This window comes from Siphateles boraxobius, unplaced genomic scaffold (genome assembly GCF_051911475.1).
Source record: "Siphateles boraxobius isolate OS27281-9 unplaced genomic scaffold, OSU_SipBor_1 41, whole genome shotgun sequence".
NCBI lineage: Eukaryota > Metazoa > Chordata > Actinopteri > Cypriniformes > Leuciscidae > Siphateles > Siphateles boraxobius.
Genome location: NW_027509042.1, coordinates 9,655,559 through 9,674,675, shown reverse-complemented (window position 1 = coordinate 9,674,675; position 19,117 = coordinate 9,655,559). Strand labels below are relative to the sequence as shown.

At 35.5% G+C, this 19,117-nt stretch overlaps 1 protein-coding gene across 3 annotated transcripts in view; it reads left to right on the top strand.

Moving 5' to 3' along the window:
- The window catches only part of srgap3 (SLIT-ROBO Rho GTPase activating protein 3), a 100,999-nt gene that overhangs the window by 45,572 nt on the left and 36,310 nt on the right, over nucleotides 1-19,117 (top strand). For all 3 annotated transcript variants that reach the window (XR_013192971.1, XM_077198172.1, XM_077198173.1), the window contains exons 4-6: nucleotides 3,418-3,480; nucleotides 13,035-13,220; nucleotides 17,047-17,175. Coding sequence is in view for 2 of the 3 variants with exons in the window: in XM_077198172.1 (XP_077054287.1) it covers nucleotides 3,418-3,480; nucleotides 13,035-13,220; nucleotides 17,047-17,175 (378 nt within the window). In the remaining variant the exon portion in view is untranslated. The remainder of the gene's footprint in view (nucleotides 1-3,417; nucleotides 3,481-13,034; nucleotides 13,221-17,046; nucleotides 17,176-19,117) is intronic.

Genomic DNA, 19,117 nt, shown 5'->3' with positions numbered 1-19,117 from the left:
CAGTAGACACTAACAGCAGTTTTGTCCATGCCAAAGGTTTCCAGCACATATTAAGAGGAGAAACCTAGACCTGAGGTCAGCGAATCCTTTCACTGGTGAGGATGTATGAGCAGCAGAGACAGCTGGGAAACATGTACTGTTGCTTGACAGCATTTTTACGGTCTTACGCTAGCGTTACCAGTGTCAAGATACTGCAGTGTGTCAGTGGCTTTGGCTCTTTCATTATGTTGCATCAGAGGTTTTCACTGAGAGCTCTTCCTATATATTCTATGCTCTTAATTTGATGTATGCAGTAACACAGTTTCTCAGTCACCATGGCCTGATTTAGCTCAACAAAAGCATGAGTTTGGAATGGGTTTTGTGGGGAAGATAAAGATAAAGGGACTACCTCATTATCTGACAAGATATAGGGCCAGATTTACTAAACAGGGCAAATAAGCGTGAGACCACAATCCCATAAAAGAGCTGATGGGAGTGGAAAGCTTGTGATCTACTGACAACACACAAATTAAAGAACACAGACACAGCCAGATCATTTCCATAATGACCAACGAAATCAAGAGCAGCGCAAATTAGCGTCTGGGATAAGACGTGCTTTTTTGGGGGCGGTAAATATTGGCACAAATACCAGTTAATTGACTAGCAAACCTTAGTAAATCACCTTGCATGATTCCTTTAAATACTTTCCTTACATAAATTTTGTGTCTGACAGGGAAACTCCTACAAATGCATATGCAATAAGGTCAGTCGCAAAAAATAACTGTCCACACCATTTCAGCGCTAATTTTTCACTGCGCGTCTTCAGTAAATCCTGACAGTACTTTTTTAATGCCAAAAGAGGGTTTGTGTTCACACAAGCTGCTAGTAAATGGCCCATAATATTCTATGATAATATCTTATAATTTCAACTTTTTTCATTCCCATAAGATAGGCATTTACCCGGAATATTAGAAAAATTCTTTTTACATTTTAGATAATATTTTATGCCACTCATATAAATCTTCTCATGTAAATAAAAACTTTGATAATAATAATAATAATTTTTTAAACACTAATAAAACATTCTTAATTGTAATCTTTATCAAATATTAAAATTAATATAATTTTTTCAAACTGTATGTTTTAGTGTTGTAATGCCTAAATTCACTTGTTGCAAATCTTTGATTTTATTTATATTTTTCAATTTACCTAGTCCTAGACAAATCATTGACCATATTTATTGGTTTTATGCAATAACATGAAATTATTTTATTAAATTTTTTATATAATTATTTTTAAGTGTTTAATTTTAATATTGTACATCCCTCAATTTGTACATTTCTAATCAAATTCTTTAAAAATACTCTAAGCTGTTCTATCCATAAAATTGATTTTTCCCTACTCTACTATACAGTATATCAACAATGTCTAGTTAAAAAAAAATGTTAAGTTGAATATTTCATAAAACATAACTGAGAGTTCAAATAAGTCTCCTGAGCAGTGAAAGAGCAATCTCTGGGGAACATTATTTTAGCAGTTTCACCTGTTGTTGTTGGTTGTGTGTTTATGATTTGCTTGACGACTTATTTTATTCAGCCATTTCATCTCTTTCATCAGATGCTGTGCAATGTTGATGCTGTTTTACATGTCACCTAAAGACAAAATCAATACATTTGCATGCTTATCCAATTAGTGTGGATGACTAGATTTGTAAATTGGTTGCAGGGATACGTGTGTATGTACACATTCATGTGTAGAGAGAGATTCTTTTGGATCCCTAAGCACAGGCCTGACTATACTCATGCTGTAGCCTTTATTGATCGCTGAGAATTACGGTCCATTATGCTTTACGAACATAAAAGGGTTTCAGAGGGCTGCTGGCGTTATTCATTCAAGTAGACTGGGATCACTCGCTATGTGCATTTTCAAATATGACAGCTGCATCAAAATGTTACAAAATGTTATTTGTTCAGGACAGATCGTTCCAGTAGTGTTATTTATATACTATTATAGTATTCATTAATCTTTTGAGTTAGCTTTTATTTTTTATTTTTTTTGTTTTAGACATTTTGTTATGAGCTTTTGTTTTTTATTAGCTATTCTATTGAGTTTTGGTTTATTTTTATTTCAGTTTTAGTAACTTTAAACTCCAGGTAGTTGCCAAGGTAACATTTTCTAAACTTTTTTTAAGTTTAAGTTTTTCCAGCTAATATTTATATTTTATTTTATTCCAGCTTTATCTCAATTACCGAAAATGATTTTTAATACTTTGTTTTAATTAACAATAACAACACTGCTCTTGGACAGTTTATCTTGAACGGGTGTTTTGCGCAATATTTGATAACATTTTTATGATTTGTTTTCTTTAAGTAGCCTACCGTGCATTTTGTCATCTGAATTTTTTGAGAAAGCACTTTTTTTTATGAAAAAAAGTGTGCTTGCAGTGAACAATTTCCAGCCTCCCTGGAGTTCTTGCCCTCTTGTTCCTGCCAGATTGTCTCACTTACTTTAGAGTAAATGCAGTATATTCTCTCTATTTCGGCTACAGGTGTGTGTTTGTGTGTGTGTGTGTGTGTGTGTGCGTGTAGTAGCTTAGCTGTGTGGGAGGAGGTACAAAATGTTTTCTTCCCCACCTAGAGTTGTCTTATTTCCCGTTAACTTGTTTGTAGCATTATTGAATTATTATTTTACCACAGGAATGCATAAGCAATTTCGATTGTCACAATTTAAATTTCAGTGTCACAGTCTTCATGTGTCTGAATCAGCCTGGCCCTGTCTGACCCATTGTTTACAAAAACGCTGGAAACAATGCTGCAAAGCCTTGAATCAAATGAGTGATCAATTGAAAACATGAGCCTTTTTGGCATTTTGCGGCAATATAGTGCGGTCACCATACAGTGAGAAACATGAAGCCACTAGCCTGATAGCCTGCTACTAGCTTACTGCATACTACGCAGTATGCAGGATATAGTATGCAGTATGCTTTATTTACTAAGTTAGTAGTAGGTATTTCATCAGAATTTCCCATGCATAAATTCTTACAGCTGGCAGTATACTGCATAGCAGAAATAATATTAGAGAGTGGTATAAAAGGTATGCTATTCTACACACATTCAAGCATAACCATAGAAAAATGTGAAATAATAAAATACTCTTTCATTAAGACTTTCTGCTATGTTTTTTTTTTTTTTTACTTGCATTTTGGATGTTAGTCAAGTATGTTTGTGACTCTTGGCAGGTTAAAAAAAACGACGGGTATTTGTGGCGCATAAACCAAACCAGTGTATAAATATGGGATCTTCACATCTTTAATATGACACCATCATAAAACTTGCACATTTTTAATGGAACTGAACGAGCTGAATGAGTAACTTTTTGTTGTTGTTTTAAAATCAGTTATTGAGTTTGACTAATTTGTGACCCATTTTGTATTTGCAGAGTAAAGATATTGGCATTCAGATGCACGAGGAGCTGGTGAAAGTGACGAACGAGCTGTATACTGTGAGTATAATGTCTCTCAATCTCTCTCCCTTTATTTTTCCTTCTCTCTATTTTTCTCGCTCTCCCTCTGAATGGAGCTCTCACCCGCTGTGTCCTGCCATGCACCATGGAAACGCTGACTCTCCGGCCAAGAACAAAAACAGTTTGGCAGTGCGACAGCTTGAAGAAGAAAGAAACTGTTGCTTCACATAGTTTTCTATTAAAGGATGGGAAACTGAATCAAGGGATTTTTTAGTGAATAATGAAAGTGGTACTATTTGTGATTGTGGTAGTCATGGGAAAATAGTTGATTGGTAGAGACGCCTGTTCCACGCCTTTTTAAGCTTCATAGAAGTCACTTCTTCAAACGCTTCCACATTGCATTTTAATTTGCTTCAGAATCTGGGTCATTAGGATCTGAAATCCTTCTTTGATTCCATTGCTTTAGTTTCTTTTACATCAGCAGTTTCACATCAACCAAAATACATGCTCTTTCATTCTGAATGAAACCCAAGTAACCTCTGCAGAGGAGCAGGCTGAGATTAATATTGTCACCCATGACAAGACATCAGAGAAGATTCTTCTCCGTCGCTCGACCTGTTCCAGATGTCCCTTTTGCATCTTTATGCAGGTGGCATAGTAATATGTCTCCACTGTATCCCTGAATGGAACTAGCTACAGTATAGCTCATATGGTCATTCTCCTGTTGTCTCATCTCTTGACTGCGGCTGTTCATCACAGTGTCAAACAAGTCTAAAATATGAATGCACTCCACCTACTATAAAAGATCTAAAACTATAAATAACCATTCTGAAGCCATTCTACTTAGGAGCACAAACATAATACTTATGAATCAGGGAGACACTGTTTCTTCCTTTAAAATGTTGAAACGTACTAATATGCGGTTTGGGATCTGCTGCTCTGACGCTGATGTGTTTCAAGGTCGCTGACAGGAGTGTAATGTATCGCTGGAGAAGACATGGAAGAGGATCAGTATCCTCTCCCTGCCACTCTGCTCTTTCCTCTCTTTTCCTCAAATAAATCCTTGTCAGAATACCGAATCCCTGCAGAAAGATCTAAATTATTATGTTCTGCATCATTTTGGTCACAAAATATTTAGTATGTACTTTTTCTGCTAAGTAGGCACAGAAATGTGGGCTTTTAACTGTATTATTAGATTGTAGCATGTGTGCAATATATATATGCAATATATATATATATATATATATATATATATATATATATATATATTACATATTTTGTGACCTTTGTGTTATGTATATATATATATATATATATATATATATATATATATATATATATAGCTATACACTAGGGTTGTGCCGATAGACGATAGTATCGTGTATCGACGATAGTCTGAGATTTCGCCGATGGCAGATGCCTTTGACGATATCAATACGATAATTGGCTCGTTTACCATGAACGTATTAAATTATTATTATTAGTAGTATTATTATAAAGCTAGTATTGTTATTAAATTAATATTAGGAACTACAATTAATTTGCCTTGCCTAAATTCATAACGACATCATCGCATAGCCTAACACTTGCGACAACACCGACACGCGCTTATGAGGACTCCTCTAAGAAAATGTTTTTGAAACAGAACGAAAAACTAGGCCTACATCCCACATCAAAGTTGAATTGCAAGGTGATCCATTCACAAATTGTCAAGAGTGCTTGTTTTAACAGACGCATACATATCTTATACAGATCCAAGATGAAAACGGCATCGTTGTTCATCAGTATTTTGTTTCCATAGCACATTAACAAAATGTTTAATGACACTAATAACACTAAAAACAATACAATTAAATATTTATAATAATAATAATATCACTAAAATTATATAGGCCAGTCTTTAGTTCACGAACACAGCACAACTCTGCCATCTATGAAAATCGAAAGCAGCTTCAAACACTTGTTTAAGAAGAAATATTCTTCTAATTTTTTCACTGTCATCATATAGGTCCACAAGAGAAATATTAAACCAGTAAATTAAGATAGTCGCCGTCGTCTCTGAGAGAACGCGGCGTTAATGCAGCAACAGATGCTGAAAGCTCGATCAGTTTCTACTTTCACTTTCAGAGAATGAGTGCGTTTACATGCACGTTCCAACACGATTATTCTGAATAAACTGACAATGCATGTGGTCATGTAAACGCATTAACCTGTTTTCCTTTATCGGAGTCAAGTCATAAGTTTAAGTATAAACCGATCGACTCAGCTAGATTTCTGCCCCTTACTCTGATTTCTCCCGGCATTTAAAACCCGCGTTCTTTGGGCTTATTGAAGTGCGCATATTGTGAACTGCATCCAGACAGAGAGAGCACTGGTGGGAGGACATATATGCAAATTTCTTGACCTTAGAAATTATTAAAACGTGTTTTCATCTCGTGCAGAAGTACAGTCAAAATGCTGCATCTGTAACGCCATGAGAGGATCATGTGTGTCCGTAAATTTCCCGCTGACATGTTGAAATACTCGAGTCAGATACAAAAATGAACCTGATAGCCTAGTCATAAACACTCCACCTTTGCTAGCAAAATAAAAAATATTCTCTTATAAAATGAAGTAATAAAACAAGCAAATTAATGAGTAAATAATCAAGTTAATAATCAAATAAGTAAGCCCCGCCCCCTCACGATAATATCGTGTATCGCCGATCTCACAAACTGACGATTGGACGATATGAAAATGGACCATATCGCCCAACACTAATACACACACACACACACACACACACACACACACACACACACACACACACACACACACACACACACACACACACACATACACATTTATGTCATGAATCTCTAGATGCTGCAGGCTGATAGGTCATTAACTCAATCTGCTTGCAATCACATCATTCTCTATTGGGCACAGCTGATTGGTTTCTGCTGTATCAGTAGCCAATGAGCTCGCTGCTCAACCTTCAAATACTGTTCAGCATTTTCTTTAGCAGTTGCAGCACGATTTCAGAAACCCTCCACCTTCCCCAGCTCCACGTCTATAGATCTGCTACGGGTACTTCATGTATGCTGGTTTGTACAGCAGCAGCAGTGTGTGTATTGGCTGTAGTAAGTTTCGTACTTGCTCTGCAGCAGCAGCAACGTAACAGATCTATTCTACCAAGACCAAACATATCAACATTGACATATCCATTACCATGCCAAACACTCTGAGAGTTGTTATGACAGAAATATGTAATATGTATATAATATTTATACTACCAGGCTGTTGAAGCTTGGTTTCTAATTGGTTGATGTACATTCTTCTGTGTGCGAAGCAGGAAATGCACAGCAAAAGCAGTTCCAGTCACGTCTTGACCGCATTACAGTGTCATATCCCTTCGCCAAATTATTTCAGCCATTTCAAAGGGCCTTGTAGTCACAGCAATCAAACTAACATCAACTAAGACATTGACCAAAGAATTAAATATAACGAACAATAGACTTATTTGAATACAATTTGACCATATATAATTTCATATTTGGCCACTTTGAGATTATTGACATACAGTAATAACAGCACTCTATTGCCATTGTCAAAAGACACACATTTTCTGTTTTAAATTTTCAGGGAATATTGTGTAAAATAAATGCTCAATTCAAAAATGTAGCTTTTTTATTGTAAATATATTAACATTTTTTATATACACTTTAAATGTCAGTGTCTATGGGATTTACATTCCCTTAGTTTGACCACTAACTTAAATTATTCAGTAGACTGAGTATTATGCTAAACAGTGTTATGAATAATAATAAATAATACGATTTTCAGACTTTGCAAACCTCTACATTAAATTTGCTTGATAAAGCATGGCCTGCTTATGATCAACTGTTCTTGATGTACAGTTTGACATAAAAATGAAAGCGAGTCTGCACTAGACGCTTTAAGTATTGATCCTTCTGCCTCTCTTCTGTGGTTTGAGTTATGTGTTCTGAATGTAGAATAATAAATATGAATGTAAAGCTTCTACAGTCCCAATGTGAAATTTCTGCATTAGTTTTGCATTGTGTTTGTGTATTAGGGTGATCAATGGTTCTTCATTTTCTTTCTCGGGCATTAAATATGCAATTTCTATGTATTCTGTCAATCAGGCTGAATACCAAAATTATGCATTCACTATTTATGTTTAGTTCCATCTGAGAAGCTTAACGCTAAAGTAGTCTTTGCTGCTTTTGTATTTTAAAGTACTGTGAATTTTTCACATTTGTGGAACGTATGTATTTTCAGCAGCTTTTGCCAGGGAACAGGCCTATAATAAATGAGAGCTAAAGTACATTGAAATATAGGTTGTGAACTGTACTTTGAGAACAGCAATTATTTTGCCTAAATGATGTCATAACAGCTCATTATAAATTCTGTAGCTTTAAGGAAATTAGTCTATAGCGCAGTGCCCTTGCACAACTGTGCTTGAAGCCCTATTAAACATGCATCTATGCATAAGAATTTAGCTGTTGACTTTGGGAGCCCCTCCCCAATGACATAGACATGTGACTTCATTTCATGTGAAAGATAAGTTGGAATTGCAGGCCTTCAAACCCCATGATGTAATAGGACATTGTTTCTCTTACATTTTCAGCAAGGTTGACTTTCCTCTGTTATGGTCTGGTATAAGGAGAAATCACAATATGTTGATTGCAGAAACTGAAGTCCTGCCTTTCCTTCCTATTCTGTTACATTCTGAACAAGATTGTCATTCATTCTCATGCATCAGGGTCTTAAAGGCATCAGCCTGCACACAGTGAGGACCATCGATCTGAAATGATGAATGAGTCAGCGCTGCCCATTTAGCCAGTTGAACCTCATTCTCCTCGTCGATCACAAGGTCTTACAAAAGACAGTCTGTCTTTGACCAGTTGACAGGGAAATAGTTTACTTGGAATTTCTCAATTTTCAGCTGTGTTTCAGAGGTTGAAATGGTAGCAGTTAGGGTGTGTACCACGGTACAAAAGCATGTAGACGTGCTCCAGGCATTTTGTGTGGAAATGGAAGTTGTATATAAATCATTGTATGTTAGTTTAAGATCTCTGGCTAATGCTCAGATGCTGACCTAATGCGGCTTAGGAGCTCTCGGACAAACCTAAGTGGCCTAAAAACCTCAAGGCAGTGGTGCTAGATGTGAGGATAAATATTTGTTCAATTTTTCAACCTAAGAATGGTGAGAATGCACTTTATGTGGTAATAGCTAAAATATATGACTTTTTAGCGATCAGTTTCATTTGAGCTAAAATTATTTTATTTAAGTTTTATTAAAAATTGCAATATATATATATATATATATATATATATATATATATACAGCAACCATATTTAGTTTGTTGTAACCATGAGGAGGAGTTATCCATGAGGTTACATGTGGCTACTATGATCTTATTACAAAATACCTCAGTTAAATTGTGGTTATTTTGCAAGAACTGCAACAACTTTGCATCAGGGCTGTACCAAAAAAGAGTTTGCAATCATATTAAGAGTCATTTGTATGAAACGTTTTAGATTGTATTTAAATATTTTCCCTAATCATAACAACAGGATTGTGTGTACATCAGAATTACGCGTGTTTAAATATATCCCAGAGCGGTATCTAATGTCAGCTTTGCCCTAGTGTTGCTCTTTACAGCTTAGGTCATCTCACGTCAACATGCCTGTAAATACAATTTTGATGCTGGAGGATTGCCAGTCACGTCCATCAAACCTGCTTGTAAACATGTTCCTTTGCTGTGTTCTCTTTGAGGGGTTTGGGCTGATGGGTGACAGCTTTGGGAGGAGCTGAGTGCTAACCTAGATTTTTTCCTGCACTGGAGTACATTGATCCTGTCAAATTTACTCACTAGCGTAGTATTTTTTTTCACGATTTGCAGTTTCAAGAATGACACTGTGAGTGTTGTGGTCTTACTGAGTTTGTAAAAGGGGTTTTAGCCTGTTTTGTGTCATTAAAAAAAAAGAAAGATATTTTTTTATTATTCTGAGTGATCAGTTCTAAGCTTTATTATTTGGATGTAATGGTACATCCATGCTGATGTCGGCAAGGTTTGTATGTAATATTTTACACTAGCACATTCATTGTAACATTCAAACATGCTTGCTACAGCTTCTAGCACCAGATCTTGCAATGGCTGCATCATTTGCACGACCACATGTGAAACGAAAACGAGTACATGTCTAAAAATCGGATAGCTTGAAGACATTTCACACATCTGTGCATGTTTACTAGACCCTGTTTAAGGGGCTGGTGATCTTTCCTGGGGCCAGACACAGCTAGCACTTCTCTGAGAAACATCCTTTGCATCCTCTTCCTAATGAGCTTAAGGAAACAGCTTTTCCCATCAGGGAATACTAGGGACATTGGACCTGGATACTGAGTAACGGTTAATGACTGGAACATGTTGTATTAGATCGAAGATCAAGGTTAATGGTGTTGGTGTATTGAATTTAGAACATTTAACATGGCTTCACAATGGACTGCATGTGTATGCCTATCTTTTAAATTATCTGTGACTGAATTAGTCTACATTTTGTGGTTTATATTATTCATAAAATTATTTATTTTTTGACAGTAAAGTCATTCCAATTTTTTGACAGTAAAGACATTTACTAAAAGAAAAGTATAAAGGTTTCGACAAAAACGTTTCGGAGCACAAAATTTCAGTATTGATAATAATATGAAATATTTTTTGAGCACCAAATCAGCATATAAAATGATTTCTGAAGGATCATGTGACACTGAAGACTCAGACACATTTAATCTTTAAATCACAGAGGAAACAGCACTAAAAGCATGCATATTGCCATCGTGCGGACGCACTTGATGACTTCCTCTGAAATGAGCTGATGATCTGTGTGAGTAAAGTTAGAGTGAAATAGCTGAGTGCATGTACATTAATGTCAGGGAGGGTCGCTGCAGATGAGCAGTCTGCGGACGCCTGCAGGCTGGCTGATTTAATAAGCATTTTATTGAAAACATCGTCTGACATGCATCTGCCGGCTATAAAGCAGGGTAATGGACCCCCCCACCCTCCCTCCTTTTATTGTTTGAGCGGAGAGGATAATGGGGTTGAATAGCAGACTGGGTCACCAATCAGACATGAGGTAAAACATTTGGCATTGTTGCAAACACCTCTGTCAAACACAGGGCCCGTGTACTAACGAAACATGCTACCTATCCAGGTACAACCAGATGCTACCACCAGTATGCTACCACCAGATTGTGCTACCAAAAATTAATTTGCATTGTTTTAAGGGTAGGTTTTAGTTACGGGTAGGTATGGACGCTAAAAATATAATGCTGGTAGCACAATCTGATAGCGTTTTTCTATCGATTTGTGCTACCTATCCGTTTTAATGGGAGGTAGCACAAATCGTCAGAACAGCGCCTTATGGCAAATCACCGTCATAACACTTCACACACACAATTAAACACGATCTTCGAGATTCATGTCAAAGACTGAAGATTTAGTTTATTAATAAAATTGCACTAAAATAAAGTCATACACAAGAATGTTTTCAGATTTCCCTCCTTTCTACCATGTAAAAAAAAAAAAAATCCACATGCAACCACTAGTACAGTTGCAAATGCAAATTTGGTATTATATTTTATAATAAGTATATATGCAGGCCTGGAGTGGACATCGGAAGATTTGGGAATCCCGTTATTTGCGCATACACAGCTCTTTGTAACTGTTATAAATATTATAAAAGTATATGGCTGTATAAATATTACATACACAATTTAATTTCTCCCCCGCTTTTTCATATGCATAAGCCTACATTTCAGAAGCGTGTCTGGCTTTAAAATCATTACTAGGCACTCCTAGGTAGAATGAAGAAAAGTTAATTTAGATTCAGAATAACTAAGGAGGGGATAACTTGTTGATATAAATTAAATAATTCCAAACGAATGTCCAAAAAATGAAGGATACTGTAAATAAAAAGTAAAAAAAATAAAAATAAACAGAGCTCATACAGGGAGCTCTGTAGTCGGAGTCAGCAAAATGTGCGGTTTTGTTTGAATCAGCTTTGTGTTTCATACACATTTCCTTCAGAATCTCATTGTCTTTAGATCGCCCCCTCCTTCAGCCCCTGTCATCCCGGGGTTGAGTGGAAGGCTTGGACTCGTGGTGGAAATAGGCAGGATTATGGCTGGTATTTCTGCCAAGTCCATACTCCTGTGCATATTCATGAGCTGGCCTGTTCTGTAGAGCTGACGGGAATACATCTGATCCTCCTCAACTGAGAACTGCACAGCTCTCCTTGAATGAAACTAGTCTGGAGATCATTTCAAGGCAGTCTCAGGATTGAGTTGTTTTTTATCACCATAGAGCAGTATAATTTTTTTTCCAATGTTAGTTACTTTCTTCTATCTCAGTTTAATGTGCAGAGATGATATTAAAGGATTAGTTCACCCCAAAATGAGAATTCTGTCATTTACTCACCTTCATGTTGTTCAAACCTGTATGACTTTCCTTGTTCTATGGAGCACAATATTTTGCAGTCTGTTCACACTGCACTTTTCTGTATAATCATGAAGTAAATGGTAAAGTAAAAAAAAAGACACTATACACAAGTCTCTCATGCGCACCAAAGCTGCATTTATCTGATAAAAAATACATTAAAACAGTAATACTGTGAAATTATTCTCTTTTTCTATATTGTAAAATTGTATATATTCCTTTGATAGCAACGCTGAATTTTCAGCATCAGTCTTCAGTGTCACATGATCCTTCAGAAATCATTCTAAAATGCTGATTTGGTGCTCAAGAAACAATTCTTTTTATGCTGAAAACAGTTTTGCTGCTTAATATTTTTGTAGAAACGTATTTTAGGATTCTTTGACGAATAAAAAGTAAAAAACAACAACAGTATTTGTTTAAAATGTAAATAATTTGTAGCATTATAAATGTCTCTACTGTCCCTTTTGAACAATTGGATGCATCCTGCTGAATAAATAGTATCGATTTCTTTCAAAATAAATAAAAATATATGTTTTTCTTCTGAAAATATTCCCTTGTTCCATTGGGCTCAAATCCAATTGTGCTTCCAGTATTCCAACAGATTTAATGTTAATGATGCAAATCTCATTGTTGTAATTATTTGGAAATGTAAATGAAATTTGGCAGCACAATGGAATATTTTCAGTGAGTAATGACAATTATCAGCCTGTTCATTTAAAAAAAAAAAAAAAAAAAAAAAAAGTTTAAATCGCATATATTTGGAGCAGGATTTTGGACCAATGAGATCTCAGAGTGGGCAGGGCTACCAAGTGGAACACAGCAGAAATGAAAAATATCTGCAAAATTTCATTTATTGTCATTATCAATTTTGAAATGTTGTGCTCCAAAATGTTTTTGTCAAAACCATGATACTTTTCTTTTAGTAAATGTCTTTACTGTCAAAAAAACAAGAATTTAATGAATGTATCAACCACAAAATGTAGACAATTTCAGTCACAGTCGTTTTCACAGAAAGATTGTATCACTAGTATGTGTGTACAGTATGTGTGATGCTGTTAGACAAGTCTTTATAGTAATTTCTATATCATCTTACAGGTGATGAAGACTTATCACATGTACCACACGGAGAGCATCAGTGCAGAGAGCAAGCTTAAGGAGGCTGAGAAACAAGAGGAGAAGCAATTTAGCAAATCTGGAGACCTTAACGTCAACCTCCTTCGCCACGAGGACCGACCCCAGCGGCGCAGCTCGGTCAGGAAGATTGAGAAGATGAAGGAGAAGGTGAGATTACTCTTGTGAGCCGACGGCCGAGCTCATAATACTTGGCAGAGTGACTCATAATGCCAACCTGTTTTTATTAAACCACAGGGCCATTGCAACCTAGAATCACATTAATTTCATCTCCTGACACTCTCAAGCAGGATTGTGACCCTTTAAGAGAAATGTTTACCTTATTTCAAGTGGTGTATATATTCTGTGCACAATTGAGGACACTTACTTGAGCCACTGTGGTAGGAAGTAAAAGCCCATTTTTATATCGCATAATCTTAGCCGATGTTCTAAATAACATCGTGACTTTCAGTATACTTAATAGATAGACAGTCCCCCTGGAAAAACCTTAGGTTAAGAGCCCTCCTTCTTGGTTAAGAGCTCAAGTGCACAGCGGTGATGCCTCTTTGCAAGAATCAAACCAGAAACCTTCCGACAGTAAACCTTAAACTTCGATTCAAAGTCAACAATGTTCCACACAAATGCATCTCTGCAAGTGCTTTGAATTTGAGAAGGTTATAGCATGCATAATTATTATTAATATTATTATTTATATATTTACTGTAGCTCAAACAGCAGAACATGGCACTGGCAATGCCAAGGTTATGGGTTTGAGTCCCAGGGAAAGCAGGAACTGATACAAATGTAAATGTGTACCGTGAAGTAAGTTGCCTTGGATAAAAACGTGCATAAATGTAAGTGTAATTATTATTATACTGATACATAACAAAGTCATTTTGAGATATATACACACACGCACACTTGGCCAAACAGATTTTTTTTTAAATCGCATTTTAAATCTGAATCGCAATTTTTATTTTGATAAATTGCAACTAGATTTGTTCCCCAAATCGTGCAGCCCTATCCAAAAATAGTGCAAAATACATGTAGATGCAATCTCACCTTCTTCCTAGTTTCCTTCTCATCGGCTCTTAAAAACAATGTACGAACTAAGCTTTGATTGAACCTGATGGATGGGTTTATAAAAATTAATGTGGGCTGAGCTTTATCTAAGAATGGACAATGAGGTCAGAAAGACTGTAGACAGCCTGGAGACTGATTAGCTGACTTCTCACACAAACCAGATTCAACATTTCAGGTCAGTGACTTCAGCTGTAAATCATCTAATTCATGCTAATTCATAGCTAGTGATACGCACTCATGGGAAGCTAACTCATAGTGACTGTGGCACTATACAAAAATAAAATTATAAATCAACATACAGGAATATTGTGCTTTTCACATGAGACGTTTTTCATGTGAATGAATTCTGTGTCTTTAGCTAGCCAGCTAGCTCTCTCTCACTCTCACTTTTGCTCTTTGTGCCGCTTTCTTTCTCCCTCTGCTGTTCTCTCTCTCTCCCTCCCTTCCTCCACTTTCAGGCTGCAATGCGTAGAGATGTTGGCATGAAAGCCACTCACACTATTTATAACCATGGTAGCCATGGATGCTCTGTGTTTCTCTCTGCAGCCTGACCTGATTCTGCAGGCTAGCAGACTCCGTCATGATCTTAGCACACCTGCAAACCTATATGGCCTCGATGGACTATCAATTACTAATGTGTAGTTTGATAATGGAGAAATACATTTTGAATTGCACTGAAGAATTGGAATTATAATGCAAAAAAATTCAATAATTGAAATTGGAGAATGATCAGAATTGTGCAGCACTAGTTTTAGATAGTAAAATAGGAAAGAAGAAAAGTGAATATGACAAAACATACATACAAACACCATACACTGCACAATTTATTCAGTTTATTTGCTGGAAACATAAACACCACAATTATTTCAGGTAGCATTTAAACTTACATGAGATCACTATAATACTTATTGCTATACAGAAACCGAAAATTCGCGGGACAGCAGCATTTGTCCAAATTTCAATCTTAACCGTTCTATTTCATCATAAACGATCTTAAAACAGGGCTTTAAGTGTAAAATACCGAACTTGTCCTTTAAGTTTAAAAAATAGTCTGCTCCTTAAATTGCTCCTGTCATATTTGCTTTCATAACATACTCACACAACAGTGATTGTGTAATCACTGTCAACCTCAACTCATTTGATCAGTATTCAAGCATTTGTACTTGCATGTGTACTAATCACTGGTGTTTGTTCTTCATCTAAGAATTTTGTTTTGTCAATACAATTATGTAGCAGTCAGCTGTTATTAACGATACTAGAGCAGCTGTCTGGTATGAGTACTCAAGCTTTTTGATGAAAAATTCAGCAGGACCCAGCTGGAGCTCATAAGCAGATGAGACTCGGTCTGTATGTCCTGTTTCAATTCACTGCAGTGTTATTTTAGTATCATTGATATACTATTATAGTTTTCATGTTTATTATAGTTACTATTATAGTTTTAATTTTTGTTTGATTGTTAAATGTGTGTTTGTATATATATATATATATATATATATATATATATATATTTTTTTTTTTTTTTTTTTTAATTTTAAAAAAAGTTTTCACTTTTAGTTTTAGTTAATGACACTGCATGATATTATTAATTTTCTCTATTTGTTGTTCTATGCTTTTTACATACAATTGAAAGTTGTTGGCTGCTCATTCACAGCTTGTAACTACACTTTCTACTTTTGTGTCTTTGAGTATACTATTAACGAATCATTTCGATGTAGTGGAAAAATTCATATTTTTATAATAGCCTCTGGGTAAACAAGGAAAGACAATTTAACCACTCATTCAGGGAAGAGTCTTTGTGAAGGTAAATGTAACCCAAGAAGTTGCACTGTGCTCTTAGTAAAATGATTTTTTCATACACATCAGATTGGGGCACATTGTCATATTCATATTGGGGCAAGTAACATGTATTTTGTATGTTTTAAATAATTATATTGTTCATTTAATTCATTTATTCATGTATTCCTGTACATTCCTTCATAAGTAATGTTTTGAAGTGGTTGTATATTGATCTTTTAGCTGAAAACACATAAAATAGTCTGTAAAACATTTAGAATATACTGTAGATATGTTGTTGTTGTTGTTGTTTTTTACGTCATTCATATATTTCAAGCAACGGTATTTCTATAAAAATCAGTGTCAGGTTTATATTGGGATGTTTATATTAGTGCCACACAGACAGCGATCACCACATTACTGAAAACAACCAGTGTTGGGGAAAGTTACTTTTAAAAGTAATATTTTAATTTAATTTAGTTTAGTTTAGTTTATGCACATTTAAAAACAACGGGAGTTGGCCAAAGTGCTTTTCATTCCATTCGTAATGCGTTACAATATTGCGTTACTCCCTAAAAAAGTAAGTAATTGCATGACTTAGTTACTTTTTATGGAAAGTAATGCGTTGCGTTACATTATGATACAAAAGTTTTATTTTTAGTCAAATTTAAAGGCCCTTTCACACCAAAAGTGAAATGAATAAGCCTCAGGCTTACAGAAATACAAATTCACGCTTACAGCGCTCAAACAAACCTTTAAGCTGTGCTGTCATTCTGAAGAATAGGACGCAGAAGAAGAAAGTACAACACTCTTATTTCAGCAATAAAAAAATAATAATAAAAAAACACAAATATTTAAATATGATGTTTAGCTAAAGTCATTTTCATCGGCTCATAAAAGGTCAGCTGCAGAGACATTGGTAAATAAAGTGAGATTAAATGCATAAAGTATATTTGTGTTATTTAACATATAATTATTGCATTGTTAATCCATTGTTTGAAAAAGCAACTTACATATTTTGTTATAAATTTAAAAGTAATGCATTACTTTACTAGTTGAAAAAAGTAATCTGATTGCGTAACACTGAAAAACTATTTATAATATTAACTAATTTCTTCTCCGTTTTGTTTCCTTCTTCCAGAGGCAAGCCAAGTACTCAGAGAACAAGCTGAAATGCACAAAAGCCCGCAACGACTATTTATTGAACCTGGCAGCAACCAACGCCGTCGTGGCAAAATATTACATCCATGATGTTTCGGATATGATTGATGTGAGTATGCACAATGAGGCATGTGTTTGTTTGTGTGTGTATCAGCTGGGATTTAAACAGTTTTACTGATGAGGGCTCTGCTCCATCTTTTTCTCTTTGTATTGTGGGTGAAGTGTCTGCTTTTTAATATGGTTTCCCTCATTTCTTTTCTCTAAATGTTTGTTTTGCATCATTCTTATTGAATTGGATTTGTGTACTGATTTTATTCCTCCTTCTCTGGTATTTGTGTTTTTATTGAAATATTAATCACCATTGCTGTAACCTTCTAATCTGTTTTGCAGCTTCATTCGGCTACACAAAGGATGATTAAAACTATTATTCTGCCAAACATAGAATGATTTTTTTTGTCAGATCTATAACAAGAAAAGGAAATTACCAGCTTAATTGCACATAAACCTATTTTCTGGATTTAATTCACAAAATATTGTTGCATCTACAACTACAGGCTTTCAATGGCACTGGTATCATCCTATCAAAAATATGCTGAGACTGGATTGTTGATGTGAAGTGTGCTGAAATATTTCCCTTCCTGGCTCGTCTCTGCTGTTTCTGTCATGTTAGCATTAGTACGCATACTGTAGATAAACCAAATCTCTATGATTTTTGCTGAGAGATGCAAAGAGTGTCACATTGCTGTCCATCAATACGCCCTGATATCCTGAAGCAATTTACAAAAATACAAACCCACACACCCAGTTGTACATCTGATAACAGCAAAAAGGCGAAGAGGAAACATAAGCTATTATAGATAACTTTTGAGCCAAGATATTTTCCTCTATGCAAACTAGCAGTTACATAATGTATGCATATCTTTGTAGTAACTGTTTTGTTAGGGAATGTTGTATTGGAATATAAACCTGTATGCTTTTTCTATTCTTTTTTAATTAACTTGAAATAGAAACAGATGTTAATCTCTAAGACAGTTGACAGGTTGAAGTTGTAAGAGCTCTGTAAGGGCTCTCAGATAGGTTGTTGACATAGGTTTACCTTTAAAACCACTAATTGGTAGAAACCACTGAACCAAAACTCACAAACTCCCACACCCACCAATGGGTATAGACATTCATGTGGTACTTGTGGCCTGTCGTTGTGAATTAGGATGCCATGTTACCTTGAACTTATCCAGGTTACCTTATACTAGAAATGTAATGTTTGCTAGCCGATCCAAAACTTTGGAATGACCACAACCCATAGTACTGGTGCTTCAAAGAAACCAGGATGGCTCTACATACTCTCTCTTAAAGGGATGGTTCACACAAAAATTAGTTCTGTCATCATTTATCCTCATTTACCCTGTCATAATTTGGTTTCTCTGTTGAACACAAAATAATATATTTTGAAGAACTGTATATTTTGAAAACTATATTAGACCCCACTGACTTGTATTGTATGGACTAAAAAGAAAAGTAATTTTTTCCCCCCATTTCAAATCCAGAACCCTATACAGTGATTTTAGATAAGACAAACCTTTATTTTAAATAGTGCATGGTCAGACGCAGAGCAGGTCTGTCATGCTTAATAGTTTTCAGAGTGAACTGACAGTGAACCGAAGGTAAACAGAGTTATTCAAACAGATTCATCATGGCAAAACTTGCTAACTTAAATACACAGTAGACATTTGGTGGTTTTCTGCTTTAGACTGAAATATGTTTGCCACAGGGCAAATAGTGGTTTCAGCATTACTGAAGGACACAATAAATACCTTTGAAATGTCTGGATTTACCTCTATTTATGGTTATGATCTATGGTTATTTGTAAATTCTGAGAATTAGCACCATTGCTCTTATTAGACCAAGAATGTGTAAGTACAGATCTAAACTTGGCAATATTACTACCTTTTTACAAATGTACACCTACATTTCCTGCAGCTTTGTAATGCTAAATAGAGTATGCCACAGGCTATGACCGTGTAGTGTTTGCACTCAAACAGTTTAGAGCATAA